At 41.2% G+C, this 21,721-nt stretch overlaps 2 protein-coding genes across 2 annotated transcripts in view; both read right to left on the reverse strand.

Annotated features, from left to right (window-relative positions):
* The window catches only part of LOC116324696 (helicase ARIP4-like), a 76,576-nt gene extending 67,359 nt beyond the window's left edge, over window positions 1-9,217 (reverse strand). Inside the window, exon 1 of the mRNA XM_039604372.1 lies at window positions 9,068-9,217. The gene's annotated coding sequence lies outside the window, so the exon portion shown is untranslated. The remainder of the gene's footprint in view (window positions 1-9,067) is intronic.
* Window positions 9,218-13,650: 4,433 nt separating this feature from the next.
* LOC116324699 (ribosomal biogenesis protein LAS1L-like) lies at window positions 13,651-15,048 on the reverse strand. Its single transcript, XM_039604101.1, has one exon. The coding sequence runs from the start codon at window positions 14,944-14,946 to the stop codon at window positions 14,227-14,229; it is 720 nt and encodes a 239-aa protein (XP_039460035.1). The 5' UTR covers window positions 14,947-15,048; the 3' UTR covers window positions 13,651-14,226.
* Between the last annotated feature and the right edge of the window lie 6,673 nt (window positions 15,049-21,721).

Here is a 21,721-nt window from a genome sequence, read left to right on the forward strand (position 1 = left end):
GCTTAAGAGTGTTCAGACTATGTGGAAGAACAAAGGCGGTCATATCAAATATCAACTCCAGGCTCATTAGAACTGTAAAAACTCTGCTTTTGCCCTTTGTTTGGACATGGTTCAATAAATCACTCCACCTAGTTCCTATTTTCAGGTGAAAAAAAATGATAGCACACAGTGGCTTAAGACTTTTGCACAGTACTGCAAAATTCAATGCAGTACACACTAAATGTCATATTATAGTGTTAATGCAGGTACTATTAATAAAAAGAAATGTTTTCAGTCAGTAAAAACGAACAGTATTTTTTCATTAACAAGTGGACCCTGCTTGGTTTAATCTGAACCTGCACACACAGCAACCATTTTTCTAATTCTGTCTTTGAGCCTATAAATACCCACAACATGTACAAGTTTGTCCAGGATTAGCCTCATTTTAATTCTTTAGCTTCGAGGTCACACTCACAAATTAGTGACCTGAATCAATGGAACAATGCTGATCTGCATAGGCTTGCTTCACTGACTATTTTTAAACCTTTGGGCCAATCCCAAATGTTACTCACATCTAATGCCTGCCCACCTGATCTCTTGCATTGCAGCAAAGAAAACAAGAAAAAAAAAAAAACAGACTACACCCACATATGATCATACATATTTCATTAAAGAGCTCTTAGAATTGAAACAATGAGCATGGAAAATCTTTTCATTTATGCTGGAGAGTATTTAAGTACAAATATTGTAATTATTTCCATACTATTGTCACCAGCAAATGATGTACAAATTTTCAAGTTTAATCAATATTCTCAAGACCGAGGTCCAGGCACTTAAAATGGTAAAGGGTTGAGGAGCAGCATGGGAGGTATCACATATCAGCAGGCCACAATGATATCCAATTGGATATAGCTGGCTGTGCTTCAGCCAATAAGGAAGGATTTAGTGGGTTCACCGGGTTTGTTTAAGGTTCATGTGCGGACACTAGAAGGGACGGGTCTCTTCTGTTTAGGTTATCTGTACTACCTATAAGGCACTCAGCACAAGGCAACTCAAAAACTGCTGGAAAAAACCATGATAGCTTCAGCATGAAAAAAACTAAACAAAACTGGAGACCAAAGTCCAGAAAAGGGAAAAGGTGACAACATGAAGAAGAAAATCACTTTTTTCTTCATTGTGCAAAAAACATGTATGGTTGGAAATAGTTTCTGTAATGATATTTAGCTAAGATTCTATCGATGTGTGTGAAACACATTTAAATGTGTTTGTAGCAATCAAGATGTTAAGATGACTCAGAACCTTAACAGCAATCAGAGTCTCTGCGTCACAGAAACCACTCCAATGTGGAAGGGCCTGAAGACCTGTATTATATCTAATTCAGTTTTATTTATATAGCCCCAAATCACAACAACAGTTGCCACAAGACATGTTATATTGTAAAGTAAGGACCCTCCAGCAATACAGAGAAAACCCCGATAAACACACAGCCCCCTCTGTGCAAGCACTTGGCGACAATTGAAAGGAAAAACTCCCTTTTAACAGGAAGACGCCTCTTCCTGTTAAAAGGAAGAACTAGGCTGTTAGGTAGAGTCAACCATCTACCACAACCAGCTGCGGGGTGAGGGTGGTCGCCTATCACTTGCTGCGGGTCGATATCCTGTAGAACTTTACTACAGGAACATCGTCAACCCAGGAGTGACATCACTCCAATGCCAACGTCCAAAATTCAAAATGGTGGATTATCTTTGGTAGAAACTGCACACTCATTGGTTAACCACTTGTAATTGACAACTCTTTAGCCAACGAGTCTACGGTTTCATACCTAAATCCTTCCTTGTCACATGCATTTTTTTTTTTCAACCAAGATGACAACAGTGGCAACGCTCAGCAAGACGTTTGAAAGCAGGTCTTCAGAAACCAACAGGTTATGCCACAGTCGCTACATCCATCTTTTATATTGTCTGCAACTTTAAGGCGTAATCTTTTAAAGCCATGCTGGCAAGCCAACAAATGTTTATTAAAAGAAATCCAATCATATTTTCTCATCCACCTTATGTTATTCAAACAACACACAACCAATGGGGAAAAAAAAACAATTAGCAGAGAAAGTGCTAAATCATGAAGCAGACAATAGTTACTATTACTTTCTTTTTTCTTTTATAAGAACTGCTGGTACTAAATTATCACACAGTCTGGGTTGCACCTCCTTTTGCCTTCAGAACTGTGTTCATTCTTCATGACTCAGATTCAAGACCCTGGAACATTTCTCAAAGATGCATGCCAGTCCATGATAGCATCACACAGTTGATTTGTCACTATACATCCATGATGAAACGCGCCACTACATCCCAAAGGTGCTCTATCGGACTGAGATCTTGTCATATGGACACACTTATTCAGTTGCTTCTATTAACAAGTAGCTGAATAAGTGTATCTAATAAAAGGCTTGTCAGTGTATGTTTGTGTATTCCTTTTGTTCCAGTAGGCCTACAATTCACAGTGTTTGAAAGTTTCACATTTTAAGACAGTTTCCTAATCTTGGCTACAAAAAGCAACCCTCAAACCACATGTTGACCTACAATCATGTTCAAACAGGAATCCAAGCATCTAGCTATGCACACACACACAGTGCTGTAATTTAGCTCGAACACAGAGAAGAAAGTAAACAAGATGATAGACAAGCAGCAGGTGTAGCTATGGATACTGGACAACAAATGACTAATGTCAACAATAAACAGGTGCATTTACACAGGCAGGTATCATAACCACTGCACACGCAGAGACATGCACAAAGAAAAAAACTGAGAGGAGAGAAGAGAGAGCTTGCTTATCAGAGGTCACAGATCAAACATAAAAACAATGCTAACAAACACTGTTCTCTGGACTGCCACACACCCACGCAGTGAAGATGTATCGGGTCTCTAGGAATCTTCAACATCCTGCAAACGAATTCAACCTTTACCACTGGGTTAAGTGGAAGATGCACAAGTATAGCCGTACTAATAAACACACTGAAGAGGGTTGGCTGTCATAGACACTGCAATACTGCGGATCCTAAGCTGAACCACATCTGACCAAAATGTTTGAAATTCTCATATCTCAAGATTGTTTGCTTTAGTAAGCTATGTAGTTTATATTTGCATATGTACAAGAATTCATGGATTAGTGAAGGAGAGACTTAACGGAGAGTAAATTTTTAACCCCTGTGGGTCACTGTAGCACCATAGACTGCAGTCACACAGACCTATAGTGACCACTCGTGAACATCTGGTCATGAGAGATAAAGTGTACAGACCAGTCGGAGACTTCCACACAAACTACGGGTGACTGCTAGCAAACAAAGCAATTGCAAGGAGGTTTTGGGAGCAGCATTCTCTTTATGTCTCATTTCAACTAACTTCCAGCAACCCCTGGATGCAGAGATGGTCGCTGATCATTCTCCAGGCCTGTGTGGCTGGGGTTCATGATCCCAACGACAAATATAATTTAAAAATGTTTCAGTTATTCCAGCTTTTCCTCTGCAAACCAAGCAACTATTTGTGATTTTTCATCCTGTACAGTTTAAGAAATTTGACATTTGAGCAACTGCTGCAAAACAATTTCCTTTCAGGGATTATTACAATAATTTGTAATCTGAAAATGTCACAAAATATTAGTCACAAAATAAATGAATGAACTCTAATAACTGTGACAGAAATCCTGCAGTGCATAGCTTCAACATTATTTAAATGTAGTTTACAAACACTGAGATACAAACTGAGACCACTTCCAACGAGTTCACAGTGTGTCGCTGAAAAGAAAGGAAAAAGTGGCCGATGAAAACTCAGAGATCTGAACAGACTCTATCCTCTCAGATATCTAGCACTGAAAATCTGATACATCACAGCAGACTTGCAGTCATCAATACAACCCTTGACTCTGGGAGTAAAACTTACAACTGAGCAGGTGCTCAGAAAGAAGATGTTCAATCATTAAAAGTTTAGTAGGATGAGGCCCTGAAGGGATCATCTCAGGGGTGTGTAGGATTTTTCCACAAGACAGGCTCGGTAGTAACTTTCCATTAAAGGAAAAAGCAGTCAGGAGACAAACCCCTATGCTCAACTGTTTACCTTGCTACAGCTAACAGCCCACACGCAGCTGCAATTATACTGTTAGACAAGACACAGTGTAATAAATCAAAACATGACATCGAATTTTGAAAATGAGAAATATCAGACTCATAAGGAACATGAAGGCAGGGCTTCAAATTAATTCCCCACTGAATGTGTAAAGGCCTGAAGGGTATCCTACGAAGGAAATTCAACACAGCCAGGCTTTCTCTGCATTAGCTGACTCAACAAAACCCAAAACTCCAGCTGGAAATAACGGGTATCACGATGGTGGTTATCAGCTTTCTCTATTAAGCTGGACTTTCCGCTTCAGGCTCTGTGCGCGCCCACATGAAGGCGCCCTTTCAAGCGTCATATGACTCTTCTCCTGCACAAAATGATCCCTATGAGTGCCACCGGCTCCAATCGGAGAGATTATCAGCTGATCATAGTAAAACAGTGACACAAATCTATAAAGAGCATAAAAATTTTAACAGTCAAGCCCAACACCGTTGCAAATACAAGAGATTAATATTGAGGAAAATCCTTAATCTGGTGATCGACTGCACAGAGCAGTAAAATTGACATTTTAATTTGAGTGAATATATTTATTTTATCGCAGTGCCCTCTCAGAGCTATTTATTTCTAATGTGACTGCTGCACATTAGTCTGAAACTTTAAAGTGGAGACATTTAAACCTCAAATGTTCCTGTCCCACAGCCTAATAGAAGAGATGTTGAAATTGCTTTAGTTCACTGGCAGATCAAAGTGAACTTGATTAAACCAATCCGATCATAACAACACATACAAATACAGACAGACACTCATAATGCGCCCCAATCATCTCCACCACTTGGGTCCTGCCTTCTGACACCAACTCTGGGCGTACGGGCTGGTTTTGAGACTGGTTTTGACTGGCTGTTGGCTGCTATTTCCTGCACATACTGGAGATAATGTTTCAGCAGTCTGAGTTACACAAATAAAGATGGTATAACAAAGTCTCTCAAAGTTTTAAGTGCAAAGTGCCATCGTTGTAGCAGATAGCATGGTCACCCTGACGAATGGTGACATCACAACTGCTGCCACTCGCCACGCTTTTGCATCGATATGCTCGTCACACCACAGAGCCCTCAAAACCATTACAACCAGTGTGAAGAACTGAGTATAAATATCCTTTCAATGATATGATCAGTACAGGAGCTCAAGGACTCGCAGATCATACAGCAGGTGATGCTGCAACAGCTTGAAAACAAGAGACTTTGCCTCCTGTTTTGACTTCCTCTACTCTTACACTCCACTGATGCTGAGGGTTTTTTATTCTGACGGGCGACATCATTCGGGAGAAGCCACTCTGCTGCTGCCATCAGTTACATCCCTGTCTCCACATTTCTCTTCCCTGGCTGAGGTTTTTAGGCTCAAACATAAAGAGAACAGTCACAGACTTCAAACCACTCTTCCGCATGCAGTTTTAGACAGAAGTAACACTCAGCATGTTCACTGCTGTAAGCTAGACAGCAGCCCCTCTCTGCATCTGCCCCTCTGTTCTTTACACTCAATTAGCCACAAGAAGAAGAATGAGCCTTTTGCAAAATTTCACACTTCCTCCATCAATCATGATGTGTCACAGTAAAAAAGAGAAATTGCTGACAATTCCTCTATTAAAGATTTAAAAATGACATTTAGTTAGGTTAACTATTACAGTAGCTCAGAGACACATTGGCTCATCCACCCCACTCCTCTTGGTATTACGAATTTCCTAAAACATGAGAAGCGCCGGAGCTCAGAGTCTCAGCTCCGTCGTTCTTTCACTCGTTCTCTTTCCATTTCTGCTCCGCTGATTTACATTTTCTGGCCACAAGGAGAGATAAAGTAAAACCAAATCTCTAGTTAATCCAAACTCCCTGCTGTGATGTTTCACTCAACTCTGAAAATTAGCATCTGACACAGGTCAGAGCGCCCTGCCCGGCATCCATCACTTTCTATCTCATTGTGGTTTTTGTCCCCCCGTCTTTACAAGAAGCGTAGGTCAAAGAGACACTTACAACACTCACCCGCTGTTTAGGACTCAGTATGGGAAGCGGTGAGCATGACACACATGCCCTCTTCTATAACTCAAAGACAGATATTCTTTCCCGATTCCCTTGTTGGCACATTCATCTGCAGATAGTACATTTAGTGCACAAATATCTTCCATTCTTTATTATTTATTTTTTAACTACATGAACACATCTCACCCTAACTGCTTCGAAACATCTGGTAAGTGAGAACTAAAAGTGCATTTTCGACTTCGCCACCAGCGCTATCATGCTAGTGCAGGGCAGTTCTTCCCCTTTTATCGTCAGGCAGATGAAATCTCATCTGGTGCTCAACCCCCATCACCGTACATAAATGTCAAGCAGGACAGCGGTAGCCACCTTGCTCCCATCACTCCTGCGCTGTTTCTAGGGATGTGTTCTTGTACTAAGCTGCCTGCTGAGCTCATTAGCAGGAACAGACCGAGTGATGTAAGGGTGACTGGAGAGATGAAAAGAGCTCTACAGGAGCGTCCCCAGATCATCCTTTCAAAATTATACTGAGAATCTGGATCTAAACAAAACCCCCTAAAATTGTAATTAATTAATCCTGACCTGTGTTTGAAGTATGCAAGCCTGCAAACAGTATTTTGTTCAAGAGAGAGAGATAGAGGAAACAAAGGCCAAAACTGGACAAACACACACACGGCCAGATTTGACAAGTCTGGGAGTTTGCCACCCCCGATCATATCACAGTTTGAGTTTGAATCATTCCAGACAGTCTTAAGTAAGAAAAGACGCGATGTAACCTTCAAAACGGTATTTCAAACTCATCTCCACCAGCAGCACACTAAGTTTCACTAAAAAATAACACACAAAAAACCACAACACTTGACAGCCAGTTAGTGAAGTGTTTAAGATTTATACAGACATGCTAGAGTTTTGCCTTTGTTCAGCTGGAACTTGACAGAATTTATTGTCTCTTTCCTTTTTTAAAAGTAAAGAGGCTTTCATAAGCTCAGGTTGCAAAACCAGAGTTTGTGCACTTCTAATGAGCTTTAAAGTAGAAACGTGGTATGACCACCTTTATTCTTTAACACAGCTTGAACTCTCTTTCTTCTCGCAGCTTTCTTGTCATTTCTTTAAGTAGTCTTCAGGAATAGTTCTCCAGGCTTCTTGAAGGACATTCAAAGCTCTTCTTTTGATGTTGCCTCCCTTTTTTTCGGTTCTCTGTCAAATATGTTCCCACACTGCTTCAATAATGTTCAGGTCCAGGCTCTGGGGAGGCCAATCCATGACTGATACGTGTTCTCTGGTTTTTTGTTTTGTCCAGATATGCTTTTACTGCATTGGCAGCATATTTGGGATAATGGTCATGCTGAAAAAATTAAGCTGTGGCACAATCAGACAATTTTCATATAGTGTTTCACGGTGGATCCAAATCTGATGGTATTTTTCTGTGTTCATAATTCTAACAAGATCTCCAACACCACTGGCTGAAATTCAGCTCTAAACCACGACAAAGCCCTTGAGGATGTTAATTTCTAGTTCAGTTCTTGAGTAATCTGGTATTCCTCAGCCCTTTCTCCCAGTTTCTTTTAAGAATGGCTTCTTGACAGCCAACCTTCCACTGACACCATTTCTGATGAGGCTTCAGTGAACAGTTGCTGGATCGACAGAGGACCAGATGCATGTCTAAGGTCATGCGCCAGGTCTTGCATTTTTCTTTTTTAGTTTTTTTTTAATGCCCTTTAGGCACTGATTATCTGCTGTAGATAGTTTTTTAGGCCTGCCACTTCTTTTGTCCTCCACTTGTCTAGTTTCCACAGATTCTTTAAAGACACTGTACCTCATGCTATGTTACGTTTTCAGTTACTTGCTTTTTGGGGATCACCTTATTGTAAAAAAATACTATGTTTATGTCTATCAAACCATGCTGTTGTTGGCATTTTCCACAGATTGAACCAAAGAAATGGAAGGAACTAGTTTTTGTAGCAGGCTGCTTGTAACCAAGTGCCTTAAAATACAAAATAAATTGCTAAGTTGTCCGTTATGTATAGACACAACACAAGTTCTTCCAGTGAGCTAGGTATCCTTTGTTGTGCTTTAATGCTTCATAGCCCGGTGTTAAATGGCATCCCTCTGGTCAGGTACAAGAAAACTTTGAGAGACCTTCAGAAAGCCTGGACAACTATTTCCTCAAGGAACAATTAGAAAGTGTGGCCCCCTGAAAACAAAAAATTAAAAATCCTCTATACTTTTGCACAGTGGTGTATGTGGGTACAGTTCAATAAATTGCCATACTTCTGCGCAGATGCACTTTCAACTTCCGTGTTAAGACAACTGGTATATTCCAGTGCTTACAGATGCTCACTGGTTCATATTTGAGGAAGCCTTTCGCGTCTCTAGATGGAGCTGTGCAAAGTCCTACAAACTGCCTGGAGTGATGTCATTTGGTAGAAGCTGTGCACAAGTGTGACAAATGAACAGAAAAGCAGTGGGAGAAGTTTAAAAAGTGGCTGTGAAAGATCCCGGGATTACCAAAGCTGAAGCTGCTGATGGTGCTAATCGCCAGCCAAATAAACAGAAAGCCTCAACTTTACATAAGTCTTTACATAAGTCACTTTCCTTATGCTCTCCCTTCATAGCCTAACTGTTAAGTAACACCTAACCGCTTCTTATTTAATGTGTCCCACTGACTGCATCTCTGTGCCGGCTACTTCTTCCGAAGTCCTGCTATAGAAAAATTAACACGAAAATGAAAGCAGCGTGCTTGCTTGTTTCATAACACAGAAGGGGGGGCTGCAACAGCAATGCAGACAGGAGGAGGAGGAAGCGAAGAAGGGGTGGGGGGTGCAAGTGCAGCATGCTCCTCTATTGTCTGGAGCCTAATTGACGCTCCAAAATAGCCCAACAGGAGAGGGGAAATGCTTTTAGCAGGAAGAAAACATTCGAAAGCGGACATTAAAGCCGGCGTGTGCCTCTCACCTTCCGTCCCCGTCTCTGCGATGAGTCCCTTCAAGAAAAAAAAAAAAAAAAGCTTTTATTTAGGAAGTGGTAATGAGAGGCAGGGCAGGCTTGGCCGCTTTCACCCATTCATCGGTTTCTTACTGAAAGAGGAGGATCGGTCCTGTTGGTCCCTGCACGCGCTCTGCACAGGAAAAAAAAAGCCATTACGAAAGTTCCGGAAGTGCTCGAGCATCCAAAGTGTTGTGGGCTCCAGTGCAGGTTAGCAGAGGCGCAAGAGCTGCATGAAAGTTAAACTGTCAAATGTTATTTGATGCGTGATAGGCGGTTCATTTTGTTCCCCTCTGTTGCGTTATCCAAAAATATAATTTAGTACTTTTTTTTTTATTTTAAAACCATACTTTGTGCAAAAACAAAGAAGAAGAAAGCCTGATTTACAGCGAAAAAACAAACAAAAAATCCCCAAAACACAATTTTGAAAAATTAATCATCTATCGGCAAAACGTCTGAATGTGTAAAGCCTAATTAATTTAATAAACTGGTATTAACATAATACAATTTCCTGTTCAGATGTCTGATGGTTTCCGAATAAGCGCCCATGCATGCCTGCAAGTGTTTCCAATCATTCTGGATGGCCTCTGAAGTTCTGAGTGTTTTTATATATATATATATATATATATATATATATATATATATATATATATATATATATATATATATATATATATATATATATATATATATATATATATATATATATATATATATATATATATGTATGTATGTATGTACATATATATATATTTATATATGTGTATATATATATATATATATATATATATATATATATATATATATATATATATATATATATATATATATATATATATAAATACATAGACCGAAATTATATTTGCCTGCTACAGCACAGGGTCACTGGCCACTGGGAGGAAGGGGAAGTGAGAGAGCTGGTCAGCCTCATCCTCCAGACTGGCCAGAGCAGAGGACGCCAGGAAGTTGGCGTGCTCAGTGACACGGAAACACTTGCCTGGTTTGGACAGAGGCATGGGAATAGGATAGTATTTCCTGGATGGTGTTGGAGGACTGTTGACATAATAAAAATACCTTTTATTTATATATGCATATAAAATTAGCCAATGTGATTAGAATACAATCGTTTACACATTTCTAACAAAATCTGCTGCATTAAATATGAATTATCACTGCATGACTGGATCTGCTCTTTGACCCCCACCAACCTGTTCATGTCCTGGCCATAGAGGTGCAGCGGATGCTGCTGGGAGTGGCCGAACACTTCAAACACGACGGGCTTGCTCTTGATGTGCTCAATAAAAGACTCTGTAACTTCGACAGAAATCTGCTCCAACAGATAAAAAAAAGAAAAAGGCTTTGACAAACTGAGTTGGAATAAAATCACTGAAGCACAGTTAGTGTGTGTAGGTGCAGATGTGTGTGTGCACTCACATTCTGGACGTGGTAAAAGCCCAGAGGAGCTCCTTTGCCAGTGTTTTTCAGAGACTCGGTGGAAAAAGCCTCATTGTGACGGTGCAAGAAACTGAAGGGTTCATTCTGGTTCATCACAATGGTGCTCTAGGAGTTAAGATCAGGGCTCAAAGCAAGCCACTCTGCTTCTATGCCAGACACATTCAATCATGTCTTTATGGACCATGTTTGTGCATTAGGTCACAGTCGTGTTGGAAGGGAAAAAGACCCTCCCTAAACTGTTCTCACAATGTTTTAAGCACAGACTGGTCCAAAATGTCTTGGTAACCTGGAGCATTAAGATTTCCTTTCACTGGAACCACAAGACCCAGGCCAAAGTCAGAGGAGAAATAAATGAATACTATTAAAAACCAACTACCTCACTGACAGACCACAGTACGTCAGGCTGAAGGACGTCACGTCTGACACTGTGGTCAGCAGCACAGGAGCACCACAGGGAACTGTGCTGTCCCCTCTTCTCTTCACCCTGTACACCTCTGACGTCTGCTACAACTCTGAATCTCAGAAGTTTGCAGACGACACAGCCATCATGGGGTGTATCTAGGATGACCAGGAAGAGGAGTACAGGAGTCTGGTGAGAAACTTTGTTACATGGAGTCACACAAACCATCCACCACCACCTAAACACCCCCCACCACCACCACCGCCTAACCCCCCCCTACAAACACATCCTCCAACCACACACACCCATATTTTGTTCATTGCGGTTTATTTCACACCTCAAACATTTAGTAAACAATTAAGCAAATACAAGTAAACGGCAATAAATTACAGGTGGTAATAAAATATACTACTAACTCTTTTACGCTACGTCTACACCTACACGGGTATTTTTGAAAACGCAGCTGTTGCGTTTGGGCCTATCATCATCATCATCATCATCATCATTTATTTATATAGCACTTTAAAAACACACCTGGTAGACCAAAGTGCTGTACAATACTAATATGCACATTGTGATAAAAAAAAATATAAAATAAATAAAAAATAAAAGAATAAAAAATAAAAAGAAAAAATCAGTTACCCACAGAGTTAAAAGCCAAGGAATAAAAATAGGTTTTTAATAAAGACTTAAAAACTGGCACTTCACACATAAACGGCGTTGCGATTCACCGAAAACGGAGATTATTTAAAACTCCTTTTTTTGCGTTTATGTGTGGACGAGGCATACAGAGTTCGTCACGCAACGACAAAGGTATGTGCCTTTTTTCACGTCACGCTGTGCGCCACGTTATTGTTTACATGAGATGAATTGCAGAATGGCAGATAGAGACCTTTACCGTTACTGTTAATCTGACTATCTGCAGGTTTTACAAGCTGACATATACACACGCAGTTAGAAAGGCAGAGGCGTCACGGTGTGATTATTTTATGTGTAGTTGTTTTTTTTCCTGTGTAATAATATTCAACATTGCCATCAATACATTTTTCAAAAAATGCCTCTCTGTGCAAAATGGGTGTAAAAGCATGAACAACTGTGGGATACTGTTTGTCCGTGATTTGAACCGGGGGACAAATCGTGGCAGGATCAGCCTGATATTATTTGTATCCCACTGTAACTTTACTGCATAAAGAGCTAACATGTCCAAAATATCAGGAGTAGTTAGTCATTGCAACAAGTGTTTGTGAACTAAAAATCAAGAATGTGGGATACTGTTTGTCCGTGATTTGAAGAGCCCAGCGCTGCTCCCGACGCAGGGAAACTAATTTTGCAGGGGAGACCTACCTTGGCACTTGTGCAGGTGAAACCAAAGGGAAGATATGCTTCACCATATTTTCTAGTCTTTGGCTTGGAAGGAAGTTGGTTTGGAAACATATTTGGCGATGCTTCATCTCCTGCTTTGCGTTTGTGTGGGAGCCCCGTCAAAAACCTGTCCACAGTGTCCAAGCATTCTTTTTTTGTTTTTCTTTTCATACCGCGCCCCCTGTAATGGCTCTGCGCCCCCCCTAGGGGGCAGGCCCCACACTTTGGGAACCTCTGAGTTAATCCAAAATGCTGCAGCAAGAGTACTGACAGGGACTAGAAAGAGAGAGCAGATTTCTCCTGTTTTGGCTTCCCTTCATTGGCTTCCTGTTAAATCCAGAATTCAAAATCCTGCTCCTCACATACAAGGTCTTAAAGAATCAGGCCCCATCTTATCTTAATGACCTTGTAGTACCATATCACCCTATTAGAGCACTTTGCTCTCACACTGCAGGCCTACTTGCTGTTCCTAGAGTATTTAAAAGTAGAATGGGAGGCAGAGCCTTCAGTTTTCAGGTCCCTCTTCTGTGGAACCAGCTTCCAGTTTGGATTCAGGAGACAGACACTATCTCTACTTTCAAGATTAGGCTTAAAACTTTCCTTTTTGCTAAAGCATATAGTTAGGGCTGGACCAGGTGACCCTGAATCCTCCCTTAGTTATGCTGCACTAGACGTAGGCTGCCGGAGATTCCCATGATGCACTGAGTTTTTCCTTTCGAGTCACCTTTCTCACTCAGTGTTAATAGACCTCTCTGCATCGAATCATATCTGTTACTAATCTCTGTCTCTCTTCCACAGCATGTCTTTATCCTGTCTTCCTTCTCTCACCCCAACCAATCACAGCAGATGGCCCCGCCCCTCCCTGAGCCTGGTTCTGCTGGAGGTTTCTTCCTGTTAAAAGGGAGTTTTTCCTTCCTTCCCATTGTCGCCAAAGTGCTTGCTCATAGGGGGTCATATGATTGTTGGGTTTTTCTCTGTATGTATTATTGTAGACTCTACTGTACAATATAAAGCACCTTGAGGCAACTTTTGTTGTGATTTGGCGCTGTATAAATAAAATTGAATTGAATTGAATTGAAGGCAAATTACAGCGCGGGAATACGAGAAAACACGGTGATGCAGGATGCTTGCAATACTTTGGTCACTTCAGTGCACGACACATAAATGTGACATATTTTACTCCATATTCATTCCTGCTGTCTTACTGTTTATATTTTACTGCTGCACAGGCAGCATGCAGCAACTATCATGGCATTTTGCATGTACAAGGACAGTAAAAAGCTATTCTTCTCTATTCTATTCTACTGTCATTTGCAAACACTGAAGCAGCCGTGTATTTATGTGGAACATTTGTAATATTTTATTTGAACCTAGGCCAATATCAACGAGTTACAGCAAGATTTGAATTCATTTCAGACTGGATGTAGCCAGTTACAATTCAAGTCTCACATAAGAACTATTTTGTTAACTTTCAAATCAGATAAAAGCTTCGTTGAAGAGTGTACGGCATCACTAACACCTGAGGGTGTTCTATAGCAACATCAACTGTGATGTGCAAACGTTTGGAGGCATCGAGGGCCAAAAGGTCAGATTGCTGACTCACTGACTCAGAACAGGACGTTTACATGGAACTTGCTTTTGACAAATATTGCAGTACCTCCACCTTTTTTGGTCTGATCTGTCCTATATACATTATAGCCATCAATACTTATTGTATTTACTATTTACCTACGTGTAACAGATTTGTTTAACCAGGTTTCATCTGAATAACATTTTGTCTTCTGAACATTTTATTTTTGCTTCAAAACTGCTTCTAGCACATACAACAAGAGTCAGCGAAGGCTGGAATGAGACTTAACATTAACATTAACAGCTTCAGTCCACATTTCAGTCTGTTGAGGTCGCTGTTGCTCTAGCGGTGGCCCTCAGCTGGCCCGGCTGAGCTCTTCTCCTTGTCTTGAAAAGCTTGGTACTGGGCCTGCTGATAAGAGATCAGCAGCTCCCGAGCTTTTCTGTAGGCGTCCACTTCTTTCTGCCTGGCAACGAGCTCATCCTCCTGGGGCTCGACATCCTCCTGGGGCTCGACATCCTCCTGGGGCTCGACATCCTCCTGGCGCTTGACGTCCTCATCCTCGCCATGCGACTGCAAGTCACAGCGCTCATCGGGGGCTCCTCCCAGCTGTCTGGACCAAAACTCCTGCTGGAGCCACTCCAGGGCCACCTTACATCCCCTTTGGCACCATTTCAAAGAAGGAAGCTTCCCATGCATGATTTCGTTCCTCAGATCCACCATCCACTCGGGGATGCTCAAGTTTCCAGCCAGTGGCTTCAGCTGGCGCTCCGTGATAAGATTAACAAATCTTACCAGGGCCGTCCCGTACATCATAATCAAGTCATCTCCGGTAAGCTGTCCGGACAGGTCCCGCATCTGGCAGCGCACGAGGTCCGCTGTGCAGTCCATGGCCACGGGGAAACTATCAGTGCACCTGGTCCTCCAAGCCGATATCCTGTCTAACGCAACCCCCTGCAGAGAGGAGTCCATCGAGTAAAGGTAGTCCCGAACCTGGTCCAACTCCGCTTTGGTAAGCCAGGGTACCACATGGTGGTTTTTCTCAGAGCCCTTTTTCTCCATTGTGCGCAGGAAAAGCAGCAGAGATCACTCGCAGATTTATATGACGTTCAGAGCTTCGAGTTTTACCGTTGCTATTGAACAGCATCCAGGAAATGACGCCGACGTTCGTTTTGGCTTCGTTTGCGGCTGACATTCACCCCGGGCACGCTGGCGCCTCCTGCTGGATGGGAGGATGGAACGATGGTAATAAGGCACACTTATTACTATTCGTCGGATTTATTATTCTTATTCTTATGACTTTTATAGTTTTTGAAATATTTAGATTTTAGTGCAAATTTAGGCCAATTTCTAGGCTCCTGAGATAGATTCTGCTTTTGGCACCATAGAAACAGACTTCATTTGTGGTGTGTTGGCTCTCTCTAGTGGTATACCGGGAGTAGTACGGCCTAAAGGTTGAATGGTGGGTGGAAAACACCATATCCCACAATTCATAGCACGCCTCTACAGAGTCAAACAATGGCAGACACCGCTTTGTTTTATATGTGTTTTATTCGTGTTTTTAGGTCACAAAATAAACTTTTAAGATATTTTCAGGCGAGAATGTAGGTGTGTAAACTTCAAATATCTGCTCGTTTTATCAAGACATCCCATATTAGCAACAGTTCTCTTACGTGTTGCTGATAGCCGGCTAGCTAGCTAGCGCCGCTAGCATAGGTAGCTAGCGCCGCTAGCGACCCTTCATGAAAAAGCACCCAGGCTTGGCTTACAGTGAGGCGGCTGACTCTCGTTTCATCACCCGATCGCTCACCCGATCACTCGCCAAGGGTCTGTGTTTTAGTTGGACTTATTTTTTGTTTATATGGGCCGATGATGCTGGTCAATGTGGAAAAAATAACTGAGTTGTTTGGTGGTGGAGCTACAACAGAGGGCAGCTATCCACCGGTGTGTGACAGAAAGGACATGCCGCAAACGAGACATACGAGGCAGCAAGGCGACCGCTGATAGACCGGTGGTTGCTAACGTGGAGCTCAATCGTGGATCAGGGAAACCGAAGGAGGGAGCCTGAGGTGAACTGATTTTCAGGTAAGAAGTTATGAACTGCACTCTATTTGGGTCAGATATAAACCGAGTTTAGGTGTAGTTTATTTTCGTTGTGCTGACTTTTTACAATCAGTTATAATAACTCGTACTGGTGCTAGCTAGCACGATGGAGTTTCTATACAGCTGTGTGCATGCTAAGTTGCAGATGTTGAACTTTATGACAGCCTCCCCTGTCATTCTCTCCCCTGTTGAAACTTCAGTCATGAAACTGATTAATGATCGGCTTTTCTTTCTTGTTTGTTTATGGCACTAAACAACAGCAGCATGTTTAAGCTTGATCAGCTGTTGTTAGAATTCATTTGATTTTAATTTCTAGTATCAGCTGATGTTTGCTGGAGCCACAGCTGTAAAAACGGCTGTTCCAAACCAGGAGATGTCCTTACTGAATCATCAGAGCTGAACTGGTGATGGAGAAACAGGTTTACCCTTTAGGTGACATGAATGAGTTGAAGGGAAGTTATGCACTGTTTCTGAGAGACAAATAAACACCAAGCTCCTTTTTTGTGTAGCTGACAGCTGGTAACTGTGCAGGGGCGGATCTAGCAAAGCTTTTGCCAGGGGGCCAGGTAGGGCATTAACAGAGAAAGGTGGACACAAGGATATACTTTTCTTTCTTACTCTCATATAAAATATTTACCTTTTATTAAATAGTTATCTGAATCTTACAACCAAAGTTTGTATAACAATACACAAGATTGGCTGTAGACCATTGTTCATCATTCAGAACACTGTGTAAAAACAACAAAAAACAAAAAGTAAATGCGAAAGAGCATAAATATTTATTTTACGTGTTTGATGTGTGTGGCGGGGCGTGGTCTGCAGTGCCGCTGCAGGGGAGGTGGACCCACCTGAGCGGCGTAGTCTGTGCTCTCTCGGCTGTTTTTTGGGTGTGTGTCGGGCTGTGAGTTGAAAAGCTACAGCCGGCTGTGTGGGTACACCAACCATGTGTGAAAAGTGGTCCATAACATAATGCTTCAAAGCGTGTTCATGCAAACATTGTCGGGTCTGCCGTGGTACAATGGGACTTCTGCTCATGAACCTCTGTGCACAGCGTCTGCAAATCGGGGCTGTACGAAGTCACCTCATCTTTACCCAAAACTGTAAGCTGTCATCTGTGAGGCGCGAGCGGTGTTTGTTTTTACCATAGTTCATGGTGGAGAATGGCTGCTCTGCTGAGGTCGTGGGTTCAATCCCACCTTGTTCAACATTTTTTTTTTCACCACAAATTTATACACTATCACAGACCTGTAATTTATATTGCTAATTTATTACAATTCTGCAAAGTTTTATGATTTTAGCAGCTTTTCTAATATGGACCTCAGATTCTTGTTAACGCTCCATGGCAGAAATACATACAAGTACACAGCCTGATGAAGCAGACAGAAGCAGTACCTCTGATTGGTGGACTGAAATTGAGCAGAACCAGGTTGTTCTGTGCTGATAACATTTCTTTCAGCTAACAGTTAAACGTTTTTAACTCTTTCCAACACAAATTTCAGTTTTTTCACCCCTTTTAGCAAAATTTTCAGTTTTTTCTGCTGTTTTCAGAAAAAAAACTCTTTTCAGCAGAAATTCTGCTCATTCACCTCTTTTCAGCAGAATTTTCACCTCTATTTAGCCCAAATTCTGCTACACAGCCTGATGAAGCAGACAGAAGCAGTACCTCTGATTGGTGAATTTGAGCAGAACCAGGTTTTTCTGCCTCTTTTCAGCAGAAATTCTGCTGATTCACCTCAGACTTTTTAGCCTTTTCAGCTGCCTTGAGGCCAGGAGGGCCGGGTTCGAATCCTGCTCAGGTCAACATTGTTTTTTTTCACCACTTTTTTAGCAAAATTTCGCCGTCTTTACCCCTTTTCAGTAGAATTTTTTGCTTTTCACCACTTTTAAGCAAAAATCTCTCCTTCTTTCTGATATTAAGCAAAAATCTCTCCTTCTTTCTCCATTACATTTCTGAAATGTAATGGAGTTATGGTTAGCAGAGAGTTAGCTCGCTAGTTTCCATCTAAATATAATACACCAGGTTCTGACTGAGGGATTTCTAAAACAAATTAAAAGGCACAGCTCTGCTATCACTTCCGACATACATGAAGACAGGAAGGTAAGCAGCCGTGATGTTTGTAGGGTTACTGAAGTTTGGCTAGCTGGTATATAGTGATGTGCTATGTGACTAGCGAAACAGCTATGTTAGCATAACATTAACACAGTGATGAACGTGAAGTTTTTTTCCACTGGATAAGAGTTAAGGTGAGGGTTCCCGATGGTTAGGGACAAATGCAGTGGCGTGGCAGGATGCTGTAAACGGACCAAACTTCAGTCAAGAGAACAACTGAGATAATCCATCCACATATGAGGTTAGTCACCCGTTGCCTACTGGTGGTGGTCAGAGGGCCCGGTGGCGCCAGTGTTCGGCAGCCTCGCCTCTGTCAGTGTGCCCCAGGGTGGCTGTGGCTACAATGTAGCTTGCCATCACCAGTGTGTGAATGTGTGTGTGAATGGGTGGATGTCTGGATATGTAGAGCGCTTTGGGGTCCTTAGGGACTAGAAAGCGCTATATAAATACAGGCCATTAATGTGCTGCTGCATTGCCTGGGCTGTAGTTACATGGTAAGGTTTTAAAAACTGAGCTTTAAAATGAACAGTTGTAATAAAAACTGAGAGAGGCCGACAGTGATCACTTACTTTTTGTAAGGGGCTTGTTGAGATTAAATAGAACAAGTTACAAAGCATTAAAACATGTTAAAAACACAACAGCCTTATAAAACGCAGAGTAGTTTGGGCCCAGAAGTAGGATTCATCACGTCATCACTTAAAGACCGGATAGACACACGGTGGAGTTACTCATGTTTACTGTTGTTGCCACTTTCTAAATGTAGCAGGATGAATATTATATGTACTGGTTGATCCCACTTTTAGTCAGGCGCATATTGAGGAAAAATAACTTTGCTGGTTATCAAATTATCAGTATCTTTGGAAACATTTAATATATCGTGATGGTTTAAATGCTGAGTCGTTTTCTGTTGTAGAATTAATATTCATAATAATATTTAGACAGCGGCACTATAGGTGTTTGCAGTTTTTGCAGTTTTACAAGCCCTCACGGTAAAAATATGGAATTAAATGTCACTAATGGGCTCTTCTCAAAAAACATCAGCGTCTGTGTCACACTGATTTTGATCAACTGACTTATTTTATTGTAATCAAACCTATTTTGATATTGTTGTCTTGTTTTTCCTTTAGCGAGGTGGTTTCCTTCCAATTGTAGCAGGACCAGTACGTCTGCCAGCTCCAGGAAAAGCTCCAGTGACCAGGAAGACCTCAGCTATGGGCAGAAATCTGTGCCATCAGAAACTGAATTTGAATAAGTTAAATTTGAATTTGAATTACTCGGATTGAATCTGAATTGTAACTTGAATGAAAGCTTTTGAAAACTGAATTTGAATTAGTCTAATTTGAAATTGAATTTATGGTTTGAAAATGAATTGATTTGCTTTGAAACTGCATTTTATCCTTTAAAAATTCAGCTCTCGAATAATTTCAGATTCACTTCTCACCATTCAGTTTCAGTTCTACAATTCAATTTCAGTTCCAAAATTCAGTTTTTTGGGACTTACATCCGGTTCCGGTTCAAGCGCAGATTAATAGAACTACAGACTGATAGCGTTACTGACGGAATCTACAGCGTCTTGAGCTGAATTAAGACTTCAGAAGTCATTCGTCATGTCGAATGACCAGCGGATAAACTCTCAGGTTGGTAATAAATGTATTACATGTATAAGAACAAGCGTCATGTTAACAAATGATAGTCAGACAGTAACCTTTATGCTTATTGTAGCTGCTAGCTAAAAACGCTAATTTAGCGTAGTTTGCCCTGAATTCAGCTTTGACAAACAAATATGATCGACTGTTTCTAGTAGAATTCCAAAGTTGTCATCTTGTACCCTGTCAGAGCCCTGTATGCTTGCAGAGACCCCTACAGTAGGGAAACATGCAAAACGGTGTCCAAACCTTTGTATTTGAGCTTTATTTATGTCTTACACAGCATCCCAACTCTTTAGCTAACTTAATAACTTTAGCTAAAGTGAATAGTTAGTCTAATTCATTAGTGCAGCATTACTGGATCACCTCTGTTTGAAGTGATATAATATGATATACAACTATCACTGACACAGCAAACTTTGTAAATAAACAAACAACACTTCTCATTCTCTAAACGTTTGGCCACAGCTGTAAATTACACTATCAGTGCTTGTTCACTCTTGACAATAACTACATTTCTAAATTCTCTTTGTGCATTTACAGGTAAACAATATCGAATATTTTATCTAAATGACTGCTTTGTCTTTGAAAAGGTGAAGAGCCTGAGGCCGGTGACACTCCAGTTCTACTCTAATTACATCCTTACGGTGGCTCACAGGACAAGGCGACATTCCTGTCCTGCCAGAAGAGAAGAGAAACTTCAGAGTCTTCATGAAGTTCAACCACACCTGTCATATGGAATATGACAGGGGTCTCAAACTCCAGTCCTCGAGGGGCGGTGTCATGCAACTTTTCCATGCCCTCGAGGACTGGAGTTTGAGACCCCCGCCGTATGGTGTTTATGCAGTTTTCACCCCACAGTTACAGCATGTCTGACTGCCTGTTCAGCATATGCAAAAATATATGATGAGTTTAAGCATGTGATGACAAAGGCCTTCCATTATGGTGTTTGTCATCACATGTCACAGACATCTGGATGATCATTTGGAATAAAAAAAAACAAAAACTTGTTACTTCATCTTTTATCTTTATTATTATTATTGTTCTTATTTTACATTTTTCATTGTTAGGCATTGGGTTTATTTGTAGTAGTCCTTTCCAGCTTCTCTCCTCTTCCATATTACGGTGTCAGCTTGTCAGCATCTATTTGGGTTTGGGAGTGGAACAGGAAGTAAGGAACAGAAAGTGCCATTTAAACCAGGAGAGGTTCTTATATTTCAGAAGAAGGATTAATTCAAAAGAAATGACCTCAATGCCATATTTTATTTAGGAACCCTAGAGAGCACTTTGCAAAATAACACATTCTTATAATTTCACCCTCAGATGAGCCAAGCTACGACTATCAGGGAAGGTGATGTAGGTACAGAGCATGTGAGAGTGGTTAAGTTAATGTCTCTTGTCTAGATGAAGGCACAAGAGGGATCAATGGCACGGCGCGAGAGATTCAGTATCTTCAGTCTTCAGTGGACACTCCATTTCTGGCACAAAACACCTGTAAAAGATGGTCGATTTAGGAGGTGACCCGACAACTTCAGCCTGTCAAACATAGCAATGGAGCAGTATGTTTAAAAAAACAACTAATAAGCATGCACTCAGTACCCTAAGAATTATTATGGTAGTTAAACACAGTGATAGTTGTATATCATATTATATCACTTCAAACAGGTGATCCAGTAATGCTGCACTAATGAATTAGACTAACTATTCACTTTAGCTAAAGTTATTAAGTTAGCTAAAGAGTTGGGATGCTGTGTAAGACATAAATAAAGCTCAAATACAAAGGTTTGGACACCGTTTTGCATGTTTCCCTACTGTAGGGGTCTCTGCAAGCATACAGGGCTCTGACAGGGTACAAGATGACAACTTTGGAATTCTACTAGAAACAGTCGATCATATTTGTTTGTCAAAGCTGAATTAGGGCAAACCACGCTAAATTAGCGTTTTTAGCTAGCAGCTACAATAAGCATAAAGGTTACTG

The sequence above is a fragment of the Oreochromis aureus genome, linkage group 20 (genome assembly GCF_013358895.1).
Source record: "Oreochromis aureus strain Israel breed Guangdong linkage group 20, ZZ_aureus, whole genome shotgun sequence".
Taxonomy (NCBI): Eukaryota; Metazoa; Chordata; class Actinopteri; order Cichliformes; family Cichlidae; genus Oreochromis; species Oreochromis aureus.